Raw genomic sequence first — 21,343 nt, 5'->3', positions numbered from 1 at the left:
AACATGTATTTCTATGGGAAAATGCGTTTCGTATAACGGACGTTTCACTTAACGGACGTGCACCTGGAACGGATTAAGTACGTTATATGAGGCACCACTGTAGTTTGTTAACATATGGAATTAATGATGATATCAAGTATAGCCAATGAAGAACAATAATGTACTTGAATCTAGTGTTAAGTTATAGAGGTAAAAGTTAGATTATAGGTATTTGTATTTATTTATTTTGAATGGTGTCAAGCTTTAGAGAATGTTGAGTTATTGGAGGTTGACTTTCTGGAATTTGACTACATGCAATCTATAATTATTATTTCTATTTTGTTCTGTAATAAAATAGAAATTTTTCAGTTTTGAGTATGAAAACATGATTTTATTTTCTAATCGTATATGTTTTTGACAAGACTATGTCTTGTTTATAAAATCGTACTGCCGGCTTGTGTTACCAGCTTAGAGGTATGAAGGAGTACATGTCAGGAGTTGCAATTTGGCACAGAGTATTAGGTGCCCAAATCATTTGTGCATAAAAAAATCCAGACTTGTAGGTAGTTGGGACCGAGAACTGAGTCAAAATAAAATACAAAATGGTGACCTTCTTCTACAAACAGGCAAAACAGGCACCTCATCCCACAGAAGTCAGGTGGGAAGAGTATGATCGCATTTCTTTATGCAGCGCTCAAGAAGTGCTTTACAGCGAACACTCTGAAACCCATTTCTAAATGCAGCGCTGCAATGTAGTGAACCATTTCTAAATGCAGCGCTGCAATGTAGTGAACCATTTCTAAATGTTTGCTGCAAGAGGTTGCTGCAGCAAAGATAAATCAGCTTTTATGTTCGCTACACGTGTAAAGCAAAATGGACGCTAGTGTGTATAATATGATATTATGCTGTAAAAATAAAAAAGTTGAAGTGACTGTTGATAAAAATATTATGGAAAGATTAAGAAGGATGAAATTTTATAAAATGACTCTGAAAGTTATCTGAAGAATAAGAAAATACTATATTTTGAATATAATTATACATCTATTTCTTTACTTTGTCCACATTTTCGGAAAGAGAAATGCTCAATTCTTTATATCTGTTTAGTTAAAAAAAAAACTACAATATTTAAATAAAACACTACTTTCGGCCATAATGGGAATTAAAGGATTGATTACAGCGTCCAAGTTTTGCTCGAGCAGAAAGTGTTTCTAAACTATGATGCAGTGACGTGCAGCGAGAGCTGCTCATGACGTCATTTTTGCTACACTCCTGATGCATAAAGAAGTGCAGCCTACCACCCACAGTCATTCTAGGAAGTGAACTCTGACCTTAGGACTGAACACGTAGTATTTTCTTTGTTAAATAAAATTTGTAATCTAATTTTGTAAATTTGGGAGTGCTTCAAATATGACGTTAAAATGATTTTTTTATGTCGTTACAAGTGGGTTTTTGTAACATCATCTAGTATCGTAAAATTGTGGGACTGATAAAAATTTGATGTATAGAGCAGAGGGCGCCACCATGTGACCTTCGCCCTCTGACTTCATTTTGCTCCTGAACTTTAATAAGAAGAGACATCTTTTTACTTCATGTTAGTTAACGGATGTCGACCCCTATCGAGTTGACATCCGTGCCGATCTTGGATTTGTATTATATCTCGACACTATTGTAAATATAACATAGTCGATCCAAATTAAGTAAATTATCAGTTTCTCAGTTAATTTTTACCAGCAGAACAAAAGACACAGAACACGTGGTCAAGGTGAACGTGAACATCACGGACAAGATAGGACGCAACCCAGACCAATTACACCTAGCAGCAAAACCTGCTGCGTACAGATTTTAGCCATGCCACATGTCTGCCTAAAATTACAGTAACTTTTTCTTCTAAGCTCTTTTCCAGTTCTAATGCTAGAACAAAATTCAAATTAAAATAAACAGTATAAGTATGTAACAGTATAAATTAGTATAATAGAAGAACATAACAATTATAATATATATGTATTATACAAGGATTGTTCAAGCCAAACTAGGACTTTTGATGGTATGGAACAGATAGATTCAGTAACAAAGAAACAAAGTACATTTACTTCTTCAGAAAATCTCTTGCTACAGAAATATGTTTGTCTTTGAAACCAGCTTCTCAGGTTTTCTCAACATGTCTAACCCAGAATCAGTTAATCTCTTAAATAGCATCATCACTGGGGAGATGTTGCCTACTCAGGAAGTCTTTTAGAGGTCCAAAAAGGTGAAAATGCTAGGAGTGAGATCTGAATTATAAGGAAAATGTGGTAATGTCCTCTAGCCCAGTTTGTGGATTTTGCGTGTGGTCAAGTGACCTCGTGGGATTGTATGTTGTTCTGAAAAAATACTGTGATATAAGATGATGATGTATTTGTGGTCAAAGCACACTGTTTTCATAGTGCCTTCTGCACGTTTTTGAAAACCAGATAATACTAAATGCTAGTCAAAAATGAACAAAAATTCCAGATGAATGATGCTGTCGCTGTTCAGAAAAACAGTGGCTATCATCTTACCTGCAGATTCACTGACCAGAATTTTTTAATAGGGACAAGTTTGTGTGTTTTTACAGTTTGGTTATTTGCTTTGATTCCAGAGTAAGGTGACATGTACAGGTCTATTACAGATTACAATTTGATCCAAGAGAACTTTGCTCATATGATTTAAATACTTTTTCAATTTAAAGTTAACTTGCACTTTCTTGTTTCCATCAAAGGAGATGAGATGCTTTGATATTCACCATGCATTAATCTTCTAGAACTGCAGATGATCATGAATGATTGTGTCAAGAGTTCCTAAATCAAGGCCCGTCTTCATTTGCAAGTTTGTGGCATGTTATCTGCTGATTATCCCATATGTTCATTAGTATGACAATAGTTTGGAACTACCCTAGCCATAATTATCACTCACTGATGTGTTCCTTGAAGCATTTATACCATTTAAAAGTTTTATTATGGTGCCTTATGTCTTTACTGTGTAGGTTTAAAGTAATTGGTAAATTTCTGTTGGAATAATTAAACTAGTACTGGAAAGATAAACTATTAAAAAACAAAAACCGTAATGTTTCCAGCAATAAAAACTATTTAATAATAACGTTTTCGACTGTTTTAAACAGCCATCATCAGTTACAACGAACTTAAACAAAAAAGAATGCAGAAAAAAATAGAACACAAGCAATACAAAATATTTAAAATTCAAAAATAATTCCAAAGTAAAAAATGCCGACGTATATTAGAAACTAATAAAACTGCGCATGCGCTAAATATCGTAGTAAGAATAAAAATAAAAACAAAATAACAAAAATACTTCCGCAAAAATATTTCTATTACAAGAAAAGAAACGTTATGCATTTCGGTAAAACGACTTCCATGCCGTGGATAAAGCATCTGCATCCCTATGGTTAATGCAACCCGTGTTAACGTGGGCTTTGTATATTTCCAGCTTTTCTAGATGTTTCAGCATTTGTTTGTTGGTCGTGGCCCTGATAATAGATGCTTTGTCCCAATGAACGTCGACATCTTGATGCTTAGCGAAAGCTGCTAGCACAGTAGAATCTAAGCTCTTATTGATGGAGTATCTATGCTCCTTAAGCCTCTGCTTTAAATGTCTCATAGTTGCACCAACGTATACCAGATCTGTGTTAAATCGGCGATCTTTTAAAGGTATAGAATATACCCCCGTCTTAAAACTCTGGTTTTCTTTCTTCTTGTCGTTTCTTAATAATCGATATACTGTAGGATTACGCCGATATAACACCTTCATGTTGTTATTTCTGGCTACTTTCTTAATCATCGTGTGCAAGAATGGAAAATAATTGAGAATCACTTTTCTTCCTTGATTCATAGGAGGAAGCTGCCGATTTTTTGCCTTCCGAAATTTGTCGATAAGCCCATCAATCTCCTTACTCCGATATCCGTGTTGTAATGCTGTAGTGCGGATGTAATCTAACTCCTTGTAGGTGTCAATAACACTGGTGCAATGTGTGTGAGCACGTTTGATCCAGGCGTGAAAAGCTGCATACTTAAAATTCATAGGATCGAAAGAATTTTTTGGTATAATAATGGGCTGATAGCTGGGTTTTCTATAAACGTCCGTCCATATTTGACCCTCCTTGCATGTGATTGAAAGATCAAGGAAATTTACATTAGAAGCACTTTCTTGGTCCAGCGCTAAAGTCAAACCATACGGGTTTTTGTTGATTTCTTGAAGGAACTGCAGAGCGCTACTATTATTTTTCCAAAGGATGAAAACATCATCAACATATCTTGCATATAAAATGATTTGGTGTTGAAAGAAGGGTATGACTTTGTTTTCCAAGCGACGTAAAACAAGCTCACATAAAATAGAGGACATAGGGCTCCCCATAGGTACCCCTCTTTCTTGCAAATATGTTTCATCTTCAAATTCGAAAAACGATGTGTAACATATTAAATTTGCAAGCTCCAAAATGCTGGAATGGTATTTCGTTGCATTATCTATATTAGCAAAAAGAAAGTCTCTCAGTTCACAAAAACACGGCGGCAGTCTTATAGACGGAAACAAGGACTTAAAATCCATCACTGTCATATATTCCTTATCCTTGAGTGTAATGTTGTTGAGTTTTTCCACCAGTTGCACTGCGTTTTGTATAGCATAGGGGTATTCTTGAATCTTTGGACGGATAAACTTGTTATCAAGCTATACAAAGCAAAGGGAAAGTTTGAATTCCTTTCGCAATGCCGCTTAAATAATGTTTTCCCGAATTCCATTTATCGAATACGTCTCCCTGTAGGGTGTGAGTCTTTATTACCAAAACTGAAACATCTTTGCCTTAACAAAGCCATCAGGTATTCTAGAAGGCGTTATTATGCCTTATTACATGAGCTTATTCGCTTGGAAGATCACCTTTACGAGCAAGACCCGTTGCTTCTGAAGGATGTCAACAGCAGAATGATCAGCTTAACGTACTCCTTCGAAAGAAACTTAAAACGTAACTATGTCAAAAAACTTAAATGGTTACTACGTGGGCAGAACGTCAAACCTCGTTTGATAAATAATACATTTGTAACAGCTTGGGATAACATCACTCCTCCAAAGTGTCTTTTTGAAGCTCTAAAATATGGCCCTCTCTATGCTCCTACTACTGTACCAAGGCCTGAGGATATTGTTCCAAATATTGAATTAATTATCAAGGATATGAATACTACTGGGCAAGATTACATCAGATGGAAAGCAAGGTTTAGCTCCGCAAATGAAAGAAAGTCTAACTTAGAAGCAAGACGTTTCCACAGCTGCATTGAAATGTCAAGACAATGGCTACAAATGAATGATATAGTACTTATTAAAGCAGATAAATCTAAAGGTGTTGTCCTTACAAAACGTGACTCGTATAACCATAAATTACATGAATACATCAGAACCACCGAATGTCAACATGCTCCCAACAAATATATGGAATCGCTGCAGCAAAGAGTCAAGAAATTCTCTTTAACCCCGTTGGCTCGTATTTTACGTATGCATAATTCAGTTTTACAGGCTCCAAAAACGCCTAGAATTTTCGCTTTTGGTAAAACGCACAAGCCTGGTTACCAAATACGCCCTGTAATAGAGAAGTGCGGATCCCCTACATTTGCCATTGAGAAGCAGCTTGTCAAGTTTATCCGGCCAAAGATTCAAGAATACCCCTATGCTATACAAAACGCAGTGCAACTGGTGGAAAAACTCAACAACATTACACTCAAGGATAAGGAATATATGACAGTGATGGATTTTAAGTCCTTGTTTCCGTCTATAAGACTGCCGCCGTGTTTTTGTGAACTGAGAGACTTTCTTTTTGCTAATATAGATAATGCAACGAAATACCATTCCAGCATTTTGGAGCTTGCAAATTTAATATGTTACACATCGTTTTTCGAATTTGAAGATGAAACATATTTGCAAGAAAGAGGGGTACCTATGGGGAGCCCTATGTCCTCTATTTTATGTGAGCTTGTTTTACGTCGCTTGGAAAACAAAGTCATACCCTTCTTTCAACACCAAATCATTTTATATGCAAGATATGTTGATGATGTTTTCATCCTTTGGAAAAATAATAGTAGCGCTCTGCAGTTCCTTCAAGAAATCAACAAAAACCCGTATGGTTTGACTTTAGCGCTGGACCAAGAAAGTGCTTCTAATGTAAATTTCCTTGATCTTTCAATCACATGCAAGGAGGGTCAAATATGGACGGACGTTTATAGAAAACCCAGCTATCAGCCCATTATTATACCAAAAAATTCTTTCGATCCTATGAATTTTAAGTATGCAGCTTTTCACGCCTGGATCAAACGTGCTCACACACATTGCACCAGTGTTATTGACACCTACAAGGAGTTAGATTACATCCGCACTACAGCATTACAACACGGATATCGGAGTAAGGAGATTGATGGGCTTATCGACAAATTTCGGAAGGCAAAAAATCGGCAGCTTCCTCCTATGAATCAAGGAAGAAAAGTGATTCTCAATTATTTTCCATTCTTGCACACGATGATTAAGAAAGTAGCCAGAAATAACAACATGAAGGTGTTATATCGGCGTAATCCTACAGTATATCGATTATTAAGAAACGACAAGAAGAAAGAAAACCAGAGTTTTAAGACGGGGGTATATTCTATACCTTTAAAAGATCGCCGATTTAACACAGATCTGGTATACGTTGGTGCAACTATGAGACATTTAAAGCAGAGGCTTAAGGAGCATAGATACTCCATCAATAAGAGCTTAGATTCTACTGTGCTAGCAGCTTTCGCTAAGCATCAAGATGTCGACGTTCATTGGGACAAAGCATCTATTATCAGGGCCACGACCAACAAACAAATGCTGAAACATCTAGAAAAGCTGGAAATATACAAAGCCCACGTTAACACGGGTTGCATTAACCATAGGGATGCAGATGCTTTATCCACGGCATGGAAGTCGTTTTACCGAAATGCATAACGTTTCTTTTCTTGTAATAGAAATATTTTTGCGGAAGTATTTTTGTTATTTTGTTTTTATTTTTATTCTTACTACGATATTTAGCGCATGCGCAGTTTTATTAGTTTCTAATATACGTCGGCATTTTTTACTTTGGAATTATTTTTGAATTTTAAATATTTTGTATTGCTTGTGTTCTATTTTTTTCTGCATTCTTTTTTGTTTAAGTTCGTTGTAACTGATGATGGCTGTTTAAAACAGTCGAAAACGTTATTATTAAATAGTTTTTATTGCTGGAAACATTACGGTTTTTGTTTTTTAATTTCTGTTGGTTTTACACCTTGTCTAACAAGAAATTTTATCCCAATTAAGCATTTACACTGCTGTCCACTATTTCACTTCACATCATTTAACATACATACCCTAGTTGGTGATTGGAAACCCTAAGTTTTTACTGCCACCAGAGATTTACCAATTTTACATTCTTCTTTGTCTTTGGACCTAAAAGTTGTAGTTTGACTTGAACAATCCTCGTAATGTACAGTTTTTTAATTTTTATATTTTAAAATATTTTAATATATTTGTTTGTACCATAGATGGTGCTGCAGCAAAAGCTGGTGTACAAAGAGGAGATCGTATAATAAAGGTTAGTTTGAATTGGTGGTTATAAATTTATAAAATCCATGTAAATATGTAAAATTTACATGGATTTTAATCATAGAAATATAAAGATAATTGTATTTGTCAGTACAAAAAATTTACTTGATGAATGATTTTATTTAATTTATAATTTTACTGCATTTAAAATGATTTCTGTTATAAATTAAGCTAAATTGTATGTTATGTATGAATGAATTTATAATTTTAAATTGTAAATTGATGTTTTGAAAACCAAAAGTATTGATAGATATATTTTAAAAAATTAAAAAATTATTTTTTAATTTTTTAAATTTAATATTAAATTATATTAAAAAATTATAATTTATTTATTTTCATTAAAATGTATTTTTAAGAAGATATGATGATGATTTTAAATATATTTAAAAGGCTTCATACATATATGTATAAATTTTAGAAAATAAAGAATATAAATTAAATGAATGCAGGAAAATATTATTATAAATTTAATTAATTTAATAAATTTAATAAATAAATGTTCTTTTTTTTATCTTAAAAAGGTATTCCTTGGTCTAAAAACCAAGAATGAAAAAAAAACAAACTTTTTATTCTAATTAATAATAACATTCAAATATCAAAAGCATCTTTTCAGAAGTTAAATTTTATGTGAAATGAATTTCTCACTTAATATAAAGTTCTGTTATTTGTTGGTTTGTGTTCATAAAACAGTAAAAATTACTGGAAAAAAAAACATTTGGAAAAGTCATAAAATCTGGAGAAGTTAGAGAATTTAAAAGTTGAGTAAAAGTCCTGCTTAATATTTTCTTACTTTGTTTTATTTGAAACTGGAAAAACTTTTCTTTGACAAGATCTTGTTACTTCTGTGAAGACCACCATTCCCCCCTCCAAAAATACCTCAATGTAATCATTTGTGAACTGTTATTTACGACATTTGTAATAATTTTTGCTTAATCACCTTATTTTAGCTTTTTTTTTTAGCTAATTATGTATTTGCATAAACTTTGTTAAGACTTTAATGTATCTTAAACAACAACTGAAGTTGTAAGAGGAAATTTGCCTATTTTACCGATCTAGGGACTCCCCCTTTTCCAAATTTTAATATAGACTTAAAATGATTTAAATAAATGAATTAGAATAAAATGGTTTATTATCCAACTATCAGAAATCTCACAACATGCCAAGGAAAAGAGGAAGAAGCAATTAAATAATTAAATTAATTTATAAGGAATTAAAAATATAAAAATGGGAAACATCGTACTCCCCCCTTTTTTCACGGCACCGAGTGTCACGACGAGGCTTGGATTTCTACAATGTTTACACATTAAACAAAGAACTTAGTCAAAGCAATCAATGAATAATGATGAGAACTGTCACAAAAGAAAGATGAGTCACATCAACTTGATGATGACCCTACAAAAGTTCGATGTCATTACCAGATAACAAAATGAAACAATCATCTCAGCTACGATGATGACACCACCAGTAAATCATCACCCGATGACATCACCACCAATAAATCATCATCGAATGACTAACCTTCTCAGGCTGGAAGTATTTAAAAGGAGAGCTCCAGCTTGATGAAGACAGAGAAAAAGGGAGACGAAACTCCAGAGACAAAACAGAGAAAGAGAGAGTAGACCAGAGGTGGTAGACCAAAGACGGTCAGACAGAACCAGAGAGATAGAAGGAGAAAGGCATATAGAAAGACAGAAAAAGAGAGAGAGTGAAACAGGATCAAGAGACTGACCAACTGTCTGAACAGACAAGAGAAGGCATCTTGTTTATCTGGTATGTTGTGAGTCGCATAGTTCGAATACCCCCTGTTAGGTACCCCCTCGTTGTATAGATAAAAATAGGTAAATTTCCAAAAATTGGTTTTGATAACTTTGTTCTGAACTTTCGTTTTTTTTTTTTTTTTTTTGCTAATAAATTCCCTTTAATTGATTATATCTGACTCTGCATCCTTCCTCCTGAGAGGCTCATTCCTGGACTTTGGAGTGACTCTTACCCTTGCGCTTTAATCATTTATTTCATTTCAATTGGCAGTGTGTCCGGTAAAACACACCTGGTGGCAGGACCCTACCCAAAACGTGTGTAATATAAATCTTAACGGCTCCGAACCCACACTTCCTTGTTGCTTTTTCTACAATCTTTTCTTTTGTTAACAATTTGTTTTAATAAATTATTAAAATATTAATCTTTTTATAAAAACTGTAGCCTGGGATTTCACATATAATCAGAATATAATGTGATGATATTTAATTAATGAAACAATAAAAAGGTGGATTGATATATGAGGGGCAAAAATGATTCAAAATAGATTCTTATTGAAATATCATATCAGAGAAGAAAATCTTTGAAAATAAAATTTCTTCTTTTAATTTTAAACTATTTTATCAAAAAAATAATTTAAAAACTATCATTAAAACAGACAGAGAATGTGTGTCAGAATTATAAGATGTAACAAAGAGCGTGGAATTACATAATCTAATGTCTTGCTGATATTAAGACAAACAATATAAGTTGAAAATTTAAAAATGTAAGTTCAATAATTTTTTTTAATTTCCTTTAAAGAATTTAAATTTAATTAAGTGATAACAATTAATTAAACAAAGGCTAATAATTTCAATATGTCATATTTTCTGAGAATATAAATAAATTATAAATGTATTACTTCATAGATATTTTAAAACATTTTTGATAAGCATTAGATAGACAAATATTCAGTGGGTGATCAGTTAATGAACATAATCTATTTCAAGACCATATTTGCTACCCAAATTGTTTGTTAACCAATTATCGATTTACCACAGATTTTTATGGGAATTTGTTTAATTCATTCTGTAGACTGCAAAAAATAAATAAATAATTATATATTTACTATGTTTATTTATACACAGTCTTGCATAACTGTCTTATAATACACAGTCTTATAATACATACATACACAGTCTTGCATAACTGATGAATACATGTCTTGCATGGAGAAAAACATGACTGATAAATATCAGTCATTTTTTTTCCATTTGTGGGGTGTTAAAGAATCTGTTTAATGTTGATTGCTTTTCTCTTTTCTCTCTTCAGGATTTTTCAGAAATAATTAATAGCATTGTCATTGTAGAGATCTCCAAGCCTATTAACCTCAACCTTGTTTGAATGCCATTCTAAGACTGTTGTTCTGATATTCTCCCACTTCGTCAAAAGATCTTTAATAGCAGATGTCGGCATTGGTCTTTTTTCATCTTCCTCTTTTTCAGAAGAAAACGCATCTCGCTGAGTTTCTTGGTATTCTTCATTCAAGTGTTCTTGGAGTTCTTCTGTCATCAGATCAGTTTCAGGTTCCATTATGAGCTCTTCAATGTCATCTTCATTTACCTCTAATTCGAGATCTCTAGCAGTTGTCACAATTTCATCCATAATTTCAGGAACATCATCTCTGTCTCTCTGAATGCAGGAGGGATACAGCTTTCGCCAAGCAGAATTCAACTGTCGTTGAGTGACTTCTGATCATGCCTTTTGAGTGAGTCAGATAGATTCAAGAATATCAAATTTTTCTTTCCAAAATGTTTTAATGTCATTGTTGAGAACTGTATGCTTCAAAACATCAACAAGTGTGCATGAATGTACAATTTCTTGAAACCTGCAATAACCTCCTGACTCATTGGCTGAATCAACAAACTGGGATTTGAAAACAAACTGAACTGTCAGCTAGGGAAAGTCTTCCAGCAACTTATCTTTAAGGTCTTTTGGGTTTGGTGCATTGTCCAAAATCTTCAGTGCTTTCAATGGCAATTCATTGGTCTGAAGGTAATCCTCGATGCTTGGAGCACAAACTTTAAACAGCCATTCTTTGAAAAGAGCTTGTGTGACCCATGTTCTTTTATTTGATCTCTACATCACTGGCAGTCTTTCTTCAATTATGGAATTTTTTTTTGAATGCTCTAGGATTCTCAGAGTGATAGACAAGAAGTGGGATAAGCTTCATATCACTACTATCATTAGTTTCTAAAAGAAATGTCAATCATGGGTCTTTCATGGGTTTATGCTCAGCAATATTTTTCTCATCTTTTGTGATGTAGGTATGGTTTGGCATATGCTTCTGAAATAAACCAGTTTCATCACAATTGAAAATTTGTTGTGGATAATACAGTGGAACCTTGCTTAATGAGCGTAATTTGTTCCAGAATCTTACTTGTAATATGAAACACTCATTAAGTGAAACAATTTTTTCCATATAAATTAATGTAAAATACGATAATACATTCCACGCCAAAAAAAAAAAATACTCAAATATTTTATGTATAATGTTTATTCAAAGTAAATTATACAATATACATTGTTAAGGAGCCTGAATCATTTTCATATTTTCTTCTAGCATGGAATGAACTAACCTGGAATGTGAATTTGATTTACAGAAAACAAAAAAATTGAAAAAATATGTATTATTAACAGCCAAATGATATGCCAAATTTTTGGGCTATGTAAAGGCTATAATTAAATATTAGAAATGAATTAATTTGACTAGAGGTAGGCAGTTATGCTGCCATCTTGTATTAAATTTAATGACTGATTCCAAATTAAAATTTAGAAATGTCTAAATTAAAAATTAATTATTTATAATTATTAAATTTAATATGAGATGGAAGCATAACTGCCTACCTCTAGTCAAATTAATAAATTTCTAATATTTAAATATAGCCTTTATATAACCCAAGAATTTGGTACATCATTTGGTGTGCTTATTATATAATGGGCTATGATTGTTGATGTTTATATGTAATATGTCTGAACACAAGTTTGGAAAAATGTGTGATCACAAGTGACACTTAGATGCTAGTGGAATGAATGCTGAACACAGATTGATGTAGCATGCACACAGTCCGGGGCTCATTATGCGAAATGTCACTTGTTAAGTGAGTAATTTTTTTACAATTTGTTTTGCTCATTATGCAAATTACTCATTATGAGAGGTGCTTGTTAAGCAAGGTTCACTGTGTCCTGCTTTATAACTCTCACCTGATGACTAACCACGCCCTCTTGTTCGGGTTCTAGTAACGACCAAGGGCATTATAGGTCAGTCAGGCAATATTATTTTAAAAATTTACCAAAAATCAAATTATCATTATATTCATATTAAAAAAATTACATACATTTATTAATATATTCTGTTTTAAATACAATATTTTTCAATACATTTTAATAGAAAAATTAAAAGAAAAAAAATGATATATCAGAACTGACATCTAAATGTGAAAATTTGTATCATTTTGTCAAAATTAACATTCTCCAGTTACTTAGTTTGTTTCTGGCACTAAGCCAGAACCATGTGGAATATTGTTTTGTATGATTCTAAATAACATTCATGCATATACGATTTTTCATTTCAAAATTATCACACATTATATCAAAGCTTTGTTTTGAATCAAAACTTTTATGCTGCTATCAACTAATATAATGAACTAATATACTTTATTCACTTCATATCAAACAATATAAATTTTTGTAATAAACATATGATTACCAGTAGTAATACATGTAACCTTTGCTGATATTTTAGATTAAAATAAAAAATAAAAATATATAAAATATATAAAATTTCAGAACTGAAGGTCACAACTTGAATATTTATAATACATTGACTTATTATAACATGAAGGAACTTATTATAGTAATATTATTGCATGAATATGCTAAAAATGAAATAAAAAATTATCAGAGGAAAAAAAGTTAAGAAAAAAGAAAACATTAATTAAAGTTTTTTAAGTCAACAAAACACCTCCTGGACAAAAATATGTGAAACAGACGATAGACAACACGTTGCCATCAAGTGCTGACATCTGTTGTCGGTAAATTTTATAAAAATCGATTTTTAACAGGGTACCTACGAATCAGTATCCTGGTCAGCATTGTTGATAGGAACAGGGACATACAGATCGGTACCCTGGTCAACAAAAAGTTAATGAATTCTTCAAATTTGAGACAGAATTTCTCAACTTTATCTGCACTATCTGACTCACCATGGATTACCACATGTTTAATGCCAGATCTCCTTTTAAACTTTGCAAACCATCCAGTGGTAGCCTTGAATTTTATCTTACGTGACAAATATGGAGTTTGTTTTTTCAGAACTTCCAAAAATTTTTTCTAACGTTCTCTTGAATGATAGTCATACTAGTTACATTTCTTTTCATTTCCCTTTCTTTTATCCAAATTAAAAGCAATTTTTTCATGGATGGCACATTTTTGTTTCTCAGATGTGATTTTCATTACTCCTTTATCTGCGTTAGTCTTCTTGAATATATCTTTCTTCACTGAGATTGTGCCTACTGTAGACCTGTTCAAGCCGTACTGCCTAGCAGCATCAGACATTGTGTGCCCACTCTACCTTGGCTATTATCTCTTGCTTGGTTTCTATGGTGAGCACAGTTCTTGACACTTCACTCTTTTTAGGTCTCATAATATTATCAGTTTCTTTTTGAAATAAAAACTTCAGAAAAGCACTTACAAAAATTCAGAGAACAGAAATTAAGTAGTGCACAAAAACATTATTTAAATGTGAGATATGGACAAAATTTGAAATTTGGTGTTAAAATGTTAATGAATATTCAATGGGACAGTTAAACTCTCACCTTTTGAAAATAAAAACCAAAGAAAAACTTAACGAGTGCCCGACAGTCTTGCGAAGACTGTAAAAAATTATTTCTATCAGAAAGGTAAACAAAAGGTTGGAATTACAAGTGAGAGTTTCAAAGTTTGGAGGAATACAATCCAATCAATATCGGGTTGAGCGTCAATGTTGATGTCTCCTGCACTCCAAAAGGTTTTGAATTGTTGCCTGGAGACAAGAGAAGTCCAAACGGTATTCATTATTTTACGTCACTTCTTGTGTTCGTTATCTGAACATGTGTTTGTTGTCTGATTTGTTTGCACTCTAAACTGTTCATTAACCAATCGCCCACTGTATTTTTATAAAAAAATATGAAAATGAAGATGCTTATACAATAATTCAAAAACTTATATATAGATGAAAAGATGGATATGGATCTTAAAAAAATTAGATTTTTTGCAATTGTAATAATAAAAGATGATATCCAGTAAAAGGAAACAAAATTGATTTATAAGAACAAAATACATAAACATAGTAAAAGTTTGTAGACAATTAATTTCATATGTTTAAAAACATATTGTTTGATTCTGATTTATACTTGGAGTAAATACCTTTATTTTCAAAACAGCAGAAAATATTTTAGAAAAAATAATAGAATTTGAACAGTGGCAAGTATTAGTTTGTTTATCTTTTTCAATTGTTTGTATATGCATTTTCATTTTCATATTTTTTATAAAAATACAGTCAAACCTGTTTTTATGCGGGGCCTATCCCCCGCATAAAAACAGGTTTGACTGTATTTTTGTACTTACAGTTTTGTACTTAATGCGGACCCTATCGTCCGCATTAAAAAAAAAAACGCATAAAAAAAAATTGCACGAAACTTCACGAGTGGCTATGAAAAATAGTTTTCGCAACACAATTAAAAAAATATTTTTTTTTATGCGGTCAATAGGGACCGCATAAAAGAAGTCTCACATAGAAAATAACTCAAAACCGTACGAAATAGAATTTATTGACAACAGATGTCAGCACTTGACTGCATCGTCTGGTCTATCGTCTGTTTTACATATTTTTGTCCAAGTGGTGTTTTGTTGACTTTAAAAGTAAATTATTTCATTTTTCGCATATTCATGCAATAATATTACTATAATAAGTGCATTTATGCTATAATAAGTTTATTTAGCTATAATAAGTCAACGTGAGACATGACGAATCGCACGAGACTAGTCGCCAACTATACCGCACAAATAAAAAAACCGCACAAATTAAAAATTCGCATTAAAAAAATCGCACAAATAAAATCGCACATAAAAAGAGCGCATAAAAACAGGTTTGACTGTACATTCGTCTATCACCTGATTATTATTAAAATTGTTTTAAAATATCTATAAAATAATACATTTATAATTTATTTATATACTCAGAAAGTATACAACATATTGAAATTATTAGCCTTTGTTTAATTGTTATTATTTACTTAATTAAATTTGAATTCTTTAATTATGAACTCAAATTTTTAAATTTTTAACTTATATTGTTTATCTTAATATTGACATTAGATTATGTAATTCCATGCTCTTTGTTACATCTTATGATTCTGACACACACACTCTCTCTCTGTTTTAATGACAATTTTTAAATTATTTTTTAAAAAAATTACATTAAATTAATGCAGAACTAAAGGTAGAAGAAGAAAGTGATGAGATAAAGATGAAAAAGGAGCTCTGATCTTGATGGACGAGATTATGAGTACAGTAGAAGGATTAAGAAATAGAAAATCAGAAGGCATTGATATCATCCCTACGGAATTCATTAAAAATATGGGCAAAAATGGAATTAAGAAAATCACCAAGCTTTGCAAATTATATCTATGATACAGACACATGACCTGATAACTTTCAGGAATATTTTTATTCCCATTTCTAAGAGAGGTAAAACAACCAAATGTGAAAATTATAGAACAATTAGCCTAAACCTCAAAAATTGTTTTAAGAATATTGGAGAAATGTCTCTATGGAAAACTGAACCCATTCATAAGGGAAGAACAGTTTGGGTTCAGAAAGGGAAGAGGCACTAGAGATGTGATAGGGTTGCTGAGAAGCTTAGGAGAATGATACATTGAAAAAAGGAAAGGAATGTTGATGGGCTTTATAGATCTAGAGAAGGCATTTGACAAAATTGACTGGGAGAGATTGATGGATATTTTGAGAAAGAAAGGAATAAATTGGAAAGACAGAAGATTAATACTAAACTTGTACAAATATCAGAGAGCAGAAGTTAAAGTAGATGGTCAATACAGTGAAGAAGTCAAGATTGAAACGGGTGTAACTATCACTGCTTCTTTTCAACATATACTTGGAAGAGATGATTATGGAATATCTAGAGGAAGAGGAACACATTAAAATTGGGAGAAAGCAGATACAGTGCCTAAGGTATGCTTGATGATACGGAATTCTGATGGAGAGTGAGGGTAAAATGAGAAAGTTCCTGAGTGGATTGGAGAGGGATGTACAGTCTTCAAAATGAAAATAATGTTAATGAAACCAAAGTGCTATGGATCAGAGAAAAGGAAAGAAAGGTCAACATCCATATAAATAATGACAAAGTGGAACAAGTGAACAGGTTTAGATACCTGGTTACTTGGCTTGACTCTTGAGTCCAGAAGCGAGAAAGCAATCAAGAGGAGAATTGGTATGGCAAAGGAGGCATTTAGCAAAATGAAAACAGTTTTTTGTGGGCCTCTGAACTTAGAATTGAGAAAAAGACTGGTCAAATGCTACATCTAAGGTATTTTTCTTTACGGTGCTGAAACTTGGACGTTGAGACAATATGATATTAGGAGAATAGAGGCCCTAGAGATATGGCTGTGGAGAAGAATAGAGAACGTCAGATGGATCAATAAGGTAAGAAATGAGGAAGTCCTAAGAAGAGTGGGTGAAAAAGGAGTATATTAGAGACAATAAAGAGGTAAAAAGCTAATTGAATGGGACACATGATTCAAGAGGAAGTATTATGGAATCGCATTATGGAAGGAATTGTTGCAGGCAGAAAGAAATGAGGGAGAAGGAGAATTAAAATTGTGGATGACTTAAAAGAGGATAGCTGTAAGGAGCTAAACACAAGAGTGCAGGATAGAGTAGTACGGAAAAAGAAGTGGTGCTCACTGGACCTGCTATAACTAGCAGAAAACTAAAGAAGATCCAAAAATGAAAAATTTTTTTACAACAACAATGGTTGTGCAACTTTTTCTGAAAAATTATTTAAGAAATGCACAAAATGTTTTGCAAAAAGATAAACTTGTTTAGAGTTCTTGACTGACAGTTTCATATATTTTTTTTTTTTTAATGTGACACATTTTTATGATGTTTTAGAATATCTTTTTATATTAATATTTTTTATTTTACAATAAATCTATGAAAAATAAAGGAAAGTAATGTTTATAAAATTGTATATAAAAAGCACTCCTTTTCATATGTTTCCAGTATGTATGTCCAAGTGCTTATGTATAGTTCTGACGAATGTTTTCAGCTTGATTTACAGGCCTTCTTTAGGTTAGAAACCAAAAATGTTTGTCAGAACTATAAATAAGTGCTGAAAACTTATGAAAAGGTGTTTTTTTTATATATAATTTATAAAAATTTCAGCTTATGGTAGAAGATTTAGTTTATAAAATAATGATAAAATTTCTATTTACTTATTTAATCAAGGCAATACAAAGAAAGTTTTTAAATGCAATTTACTAATTTTTGAATTTTCTGTATGGGAGAAAAAGGAAATTTTGTTTTAATTTGAACCAACATGAAATTTTATTCATTAAATAGTCATGATGAAAAAAGTTTTGAAGTAAAAATGAATTTTCTTTTTGTGGTTCGTTTTAAAGCTGTTTCAGTTTCAGTCTTTTGTAAAAATTCAAACTGTAATAAGTGAGACTGATTCATCTCTACTGTGAAGCACATAACCATATAAAATAGACAGCAATGTAACAAGTGATTGAATTGATCAGAAACAAAGTAGGCAATGTTCCAACTTCACTTTTTAAACATATGGTTTTACTACATTTGGCAAATTTTCCCAATTAATATCTTTAGAGAGCCAGGACACTATTAGATTTTACATTACTAAGAACAACTTGACAAATTGGATATACATATACAAATAAAGCACTAAAATCCAGTAAAAAAACAAGTAGTTTATAAAGAAATGAATAGTAAGAACTATAAATGGTAGAAAATATTTGTTTCTTTATTAAAGTACTTGTTTTTGCAGGATTTTGGTGTTTAGTGTTTTATTTTCTACTCCATTTTATTGTGATGTTTTTGTAGCTATTATCATTATATTATTTTTTTACCATTAATTTCTCTGGGATGATTTCATTAAATTTCATTGTCTCATTGTTTCAAGTACTTTGTATGATTGAATGTAATCTGCACCCCTGGATGAATTTGAATCTTGTTTTTTATTAGGAGGAAGCAATTGTTTCATCTATTGTCTCAAAGTTGTAGTTTCTTTAATAATGCCATCCTGCATGGTACAGTTACTAGATAAAAGTTAAGACCACTGTTTTTTGATAAAAATAAAAGACACAGTCGTTCTAAAATTCTTAGGTGATCACCATTTTATTTTCTCATGTTCCAGAACTAACTATAGATGGCTATACCTTCCTTTGTAGGCTACTTAGTCATCCAGTTAAAATATTCCTTAAAACATAAAAATTATTCAATTAAAATTAAAAATTTCTTAAAAATTGGAAATGGTGAACGACGTCTTTAAAGTTTTCATCCTTTTCCATTCAGGGTTTCAGCTCCTTTATATCCACTTAAAATTAGTGCTGACAAATGAAGATTATGCCTCAATGTCCCTCTGGAGACAAAGGATGTTTTAAGGAATGTTTTAACTGGATGACTAAGTAGCCTACAAAGGAAGGTCTAGCTGTCTATAGTTTGTTCTGGAACATGAGAAAATAAAATGGTGATCGCCTAAGAATTTTAGAACAACTGTATCTTTTATTTTTATCAAAAAATTTTTATCATCCGACGGATTCTCAAAAAAAAAAAAAAAAAAAAAGACCACTGTTATTGATGTTAACAAACTTTAATAATTAAAACAAAAAACTTTGTGGGTTTTATGTTTTAATTAAGTTCATTAATGCTGAGTGGTCTTAACTTTTATCTAGTAAGAATTATTTGGCATGAGAAATTAATTGTTTCTTACTGCATGGTACAATATTTTCAAGTCAGAATTTTCAATGTTATTTCATTCCAAATTCTCTTCCTTTTCATTCTTTCAATATGATCAACACAGTACAGGGCCATGTGGTAGATTTTCTCAGTATGATGCAAGCCCCTTAAATGCTGCTTATGTCTTCCCCTTACGGTGCTGTCTGATGTGGCTGCCTCTCAGTACCATAGCATGGTATGGCCCTGACAATACAGAATAACAAATGCTCTAACACCATCCCCCAATACATGTTCTTAACTTACATGATGATCTGCTGTATCTGTCATATTAGATGTTAGATTAGTCGTCACCTATATCAAAAGATATCCATTATGTATTAATATCAGCTCTGTATATATGAACAAAATAATATTTTAACATAATAATTGTGAATGGCTGTAAAAAATTTATTAAAAATAAACTTTTTTTTAATACAGGTTAATGGAACATTGGTTACGCAGTCCAATCATCAAGAAGTAGTTAAACTTATCAAATGTGAGTATACTTTTTTATCATTGTTGAATGAAATCGAAAAAGATTAAATTAAGGAAAATAATTTAGCATTCGAAAAATTTAATGTTTTTTAATGACCTTACACAATTAAATTGTTACTGTTAGATAATATTTTGCAGGAATATATTTTATTTAATACTTTTTTAGCATTGAAATCAATTGAGCCTAGTTATGCAAAAAGCTACTAACCTTCAAATGTACAAAAATGGGTTGAAGTTGTGTATTGTAAATCTTTATTTTACAGAAATACCAAACTGCACAGCTATTAGTAATGTATTTAATAAGCTCAGTGACTAACCCATAATTTTATTATAAATATTTCACATATTGATCCACTTTGTTGATTTATATGTTATTTATATGCAATTCACTTTAGCTATCAAGTGGGTGTTAGCTTTATGGTAGACATTACACTTAAATTTCTCTGTTTGAGCCATAGTTTCCTTCCAAACCATTCAGATTTCAGCAATATTGAGTCATTGTTGAAATACCAACAATGAGTTTACATACTTTCTGAATACATTAACATTATGAGTAAGTGTAGAAAGAAAAAATACCTATTGTAAATGAAATGACATCTTCAGACTTCTTTGGAATAATAAATATTGAAAAGAATATAGTTAATAGAAAAACAACTATTACCAATGAAAAAATTAATTGGCTTCACTTCAGACCAATTACAATTGTATATTTTGCATATATTTACATTATACTTAATAACCTATTCTCTATCATAAAAATGAATGTATTATTTCTAAATTTTTTGTTAACATCCAGACAATTTTCCCGAAAATAGAAATCCTGCAGTACATAAATTTAGTTTCTTTATTATGTTGAAAGTTTATTTTGGAAAGAAAACTTTTATGAAAATTGCTAAATCAAAAATAGGCAACAACTCCTTAAGCTGGATTTACAACTTGTACAAATATTAGAGAGCAGTAGTTAAAGTAGAATGGAAAGAATGGTACATTTCTTTCCATTCTAATTGGAAAGATTGGTTCTTGCTTGTGATGAAACAAAATGATTTTTCAAATCCTATTCAAGTAATTAATATAAAAAAGTTAGTTGATGCAGGAGGTCTGCCAAAAAAGTAGTAGATATTTTTAATAATCTAACATCACTATGGCTAAATGGCAAGCCTACAGCTAAGGCAAAACTTGACAATTTGCAAGAAATTAATTATCTTTTAGACTGCTTGACATTTTATAAGAGCTTAAAAGGTGACTGTAGGATCACTGAAAATGTAAGCAACTTTAATGTGAACCATCTTGATTTTGATACTAATAAAAATGATTATTAATGTATTAATGTTTTTATTTATTCTATATCTTTTGGAAATCAAAAAATGAATTGTTTAAGTATGCTAGTAGTGTCAGTTTATTGCTGTTTGAGTTTAAATACATTAAGGATTGTAGCTTTTTACATACT

General features: G+C 31.6%; 1 protein-coding gene across 1 annotated transcript in view; it reads left to right on the top strand.

Annotated features, from left to right (window-relative positions):
- Positions 1-21,343, top strand: part of LOC136981433 (rho guanine nucleotide exchange factor 11-like) — a 188,423-nt gene that overhangs the window by 31,001 nt on the left and 136,079 nt on the right. The window contains exons 4-5 of the mRNA XM_067277756.1: positions 7,533-7,582; positions 19,840-19,897. Of these exons, the coding sequence (XP_067133857.1) occupies positions 7,533-7,582; positions 19,840-19,897 (108 nt within the window). The remainder of the gene's footprint in view (positions 1-7,532; positions 7,583-19,839; positions 19,898-21,343) is intronic.

The sequence above is a fragment of the Centruroides vittatus genome, unplaced genomic scaffold (genome assembly GCF_030686945.1).
Source record: "Centruroides vittatus isolate TY-2023 unplaced genomic scaffold, ASM3068694v2 contig_754, whole genome shotgun sequence".
In the NCBI taxonomy this organism is placed as follows: domain Eukaryota; kingdom Metazoa; phylum Arthropoda; class Arachnida; order Scorpiones; family Buthidae; genus Centruroides; species Centruroides vittatus.
The sequence above is the reverse complement of the archived record's forward strand: the minus strand, read 5'-3'. Positions and strand labels throughout refer to the sequence as shown.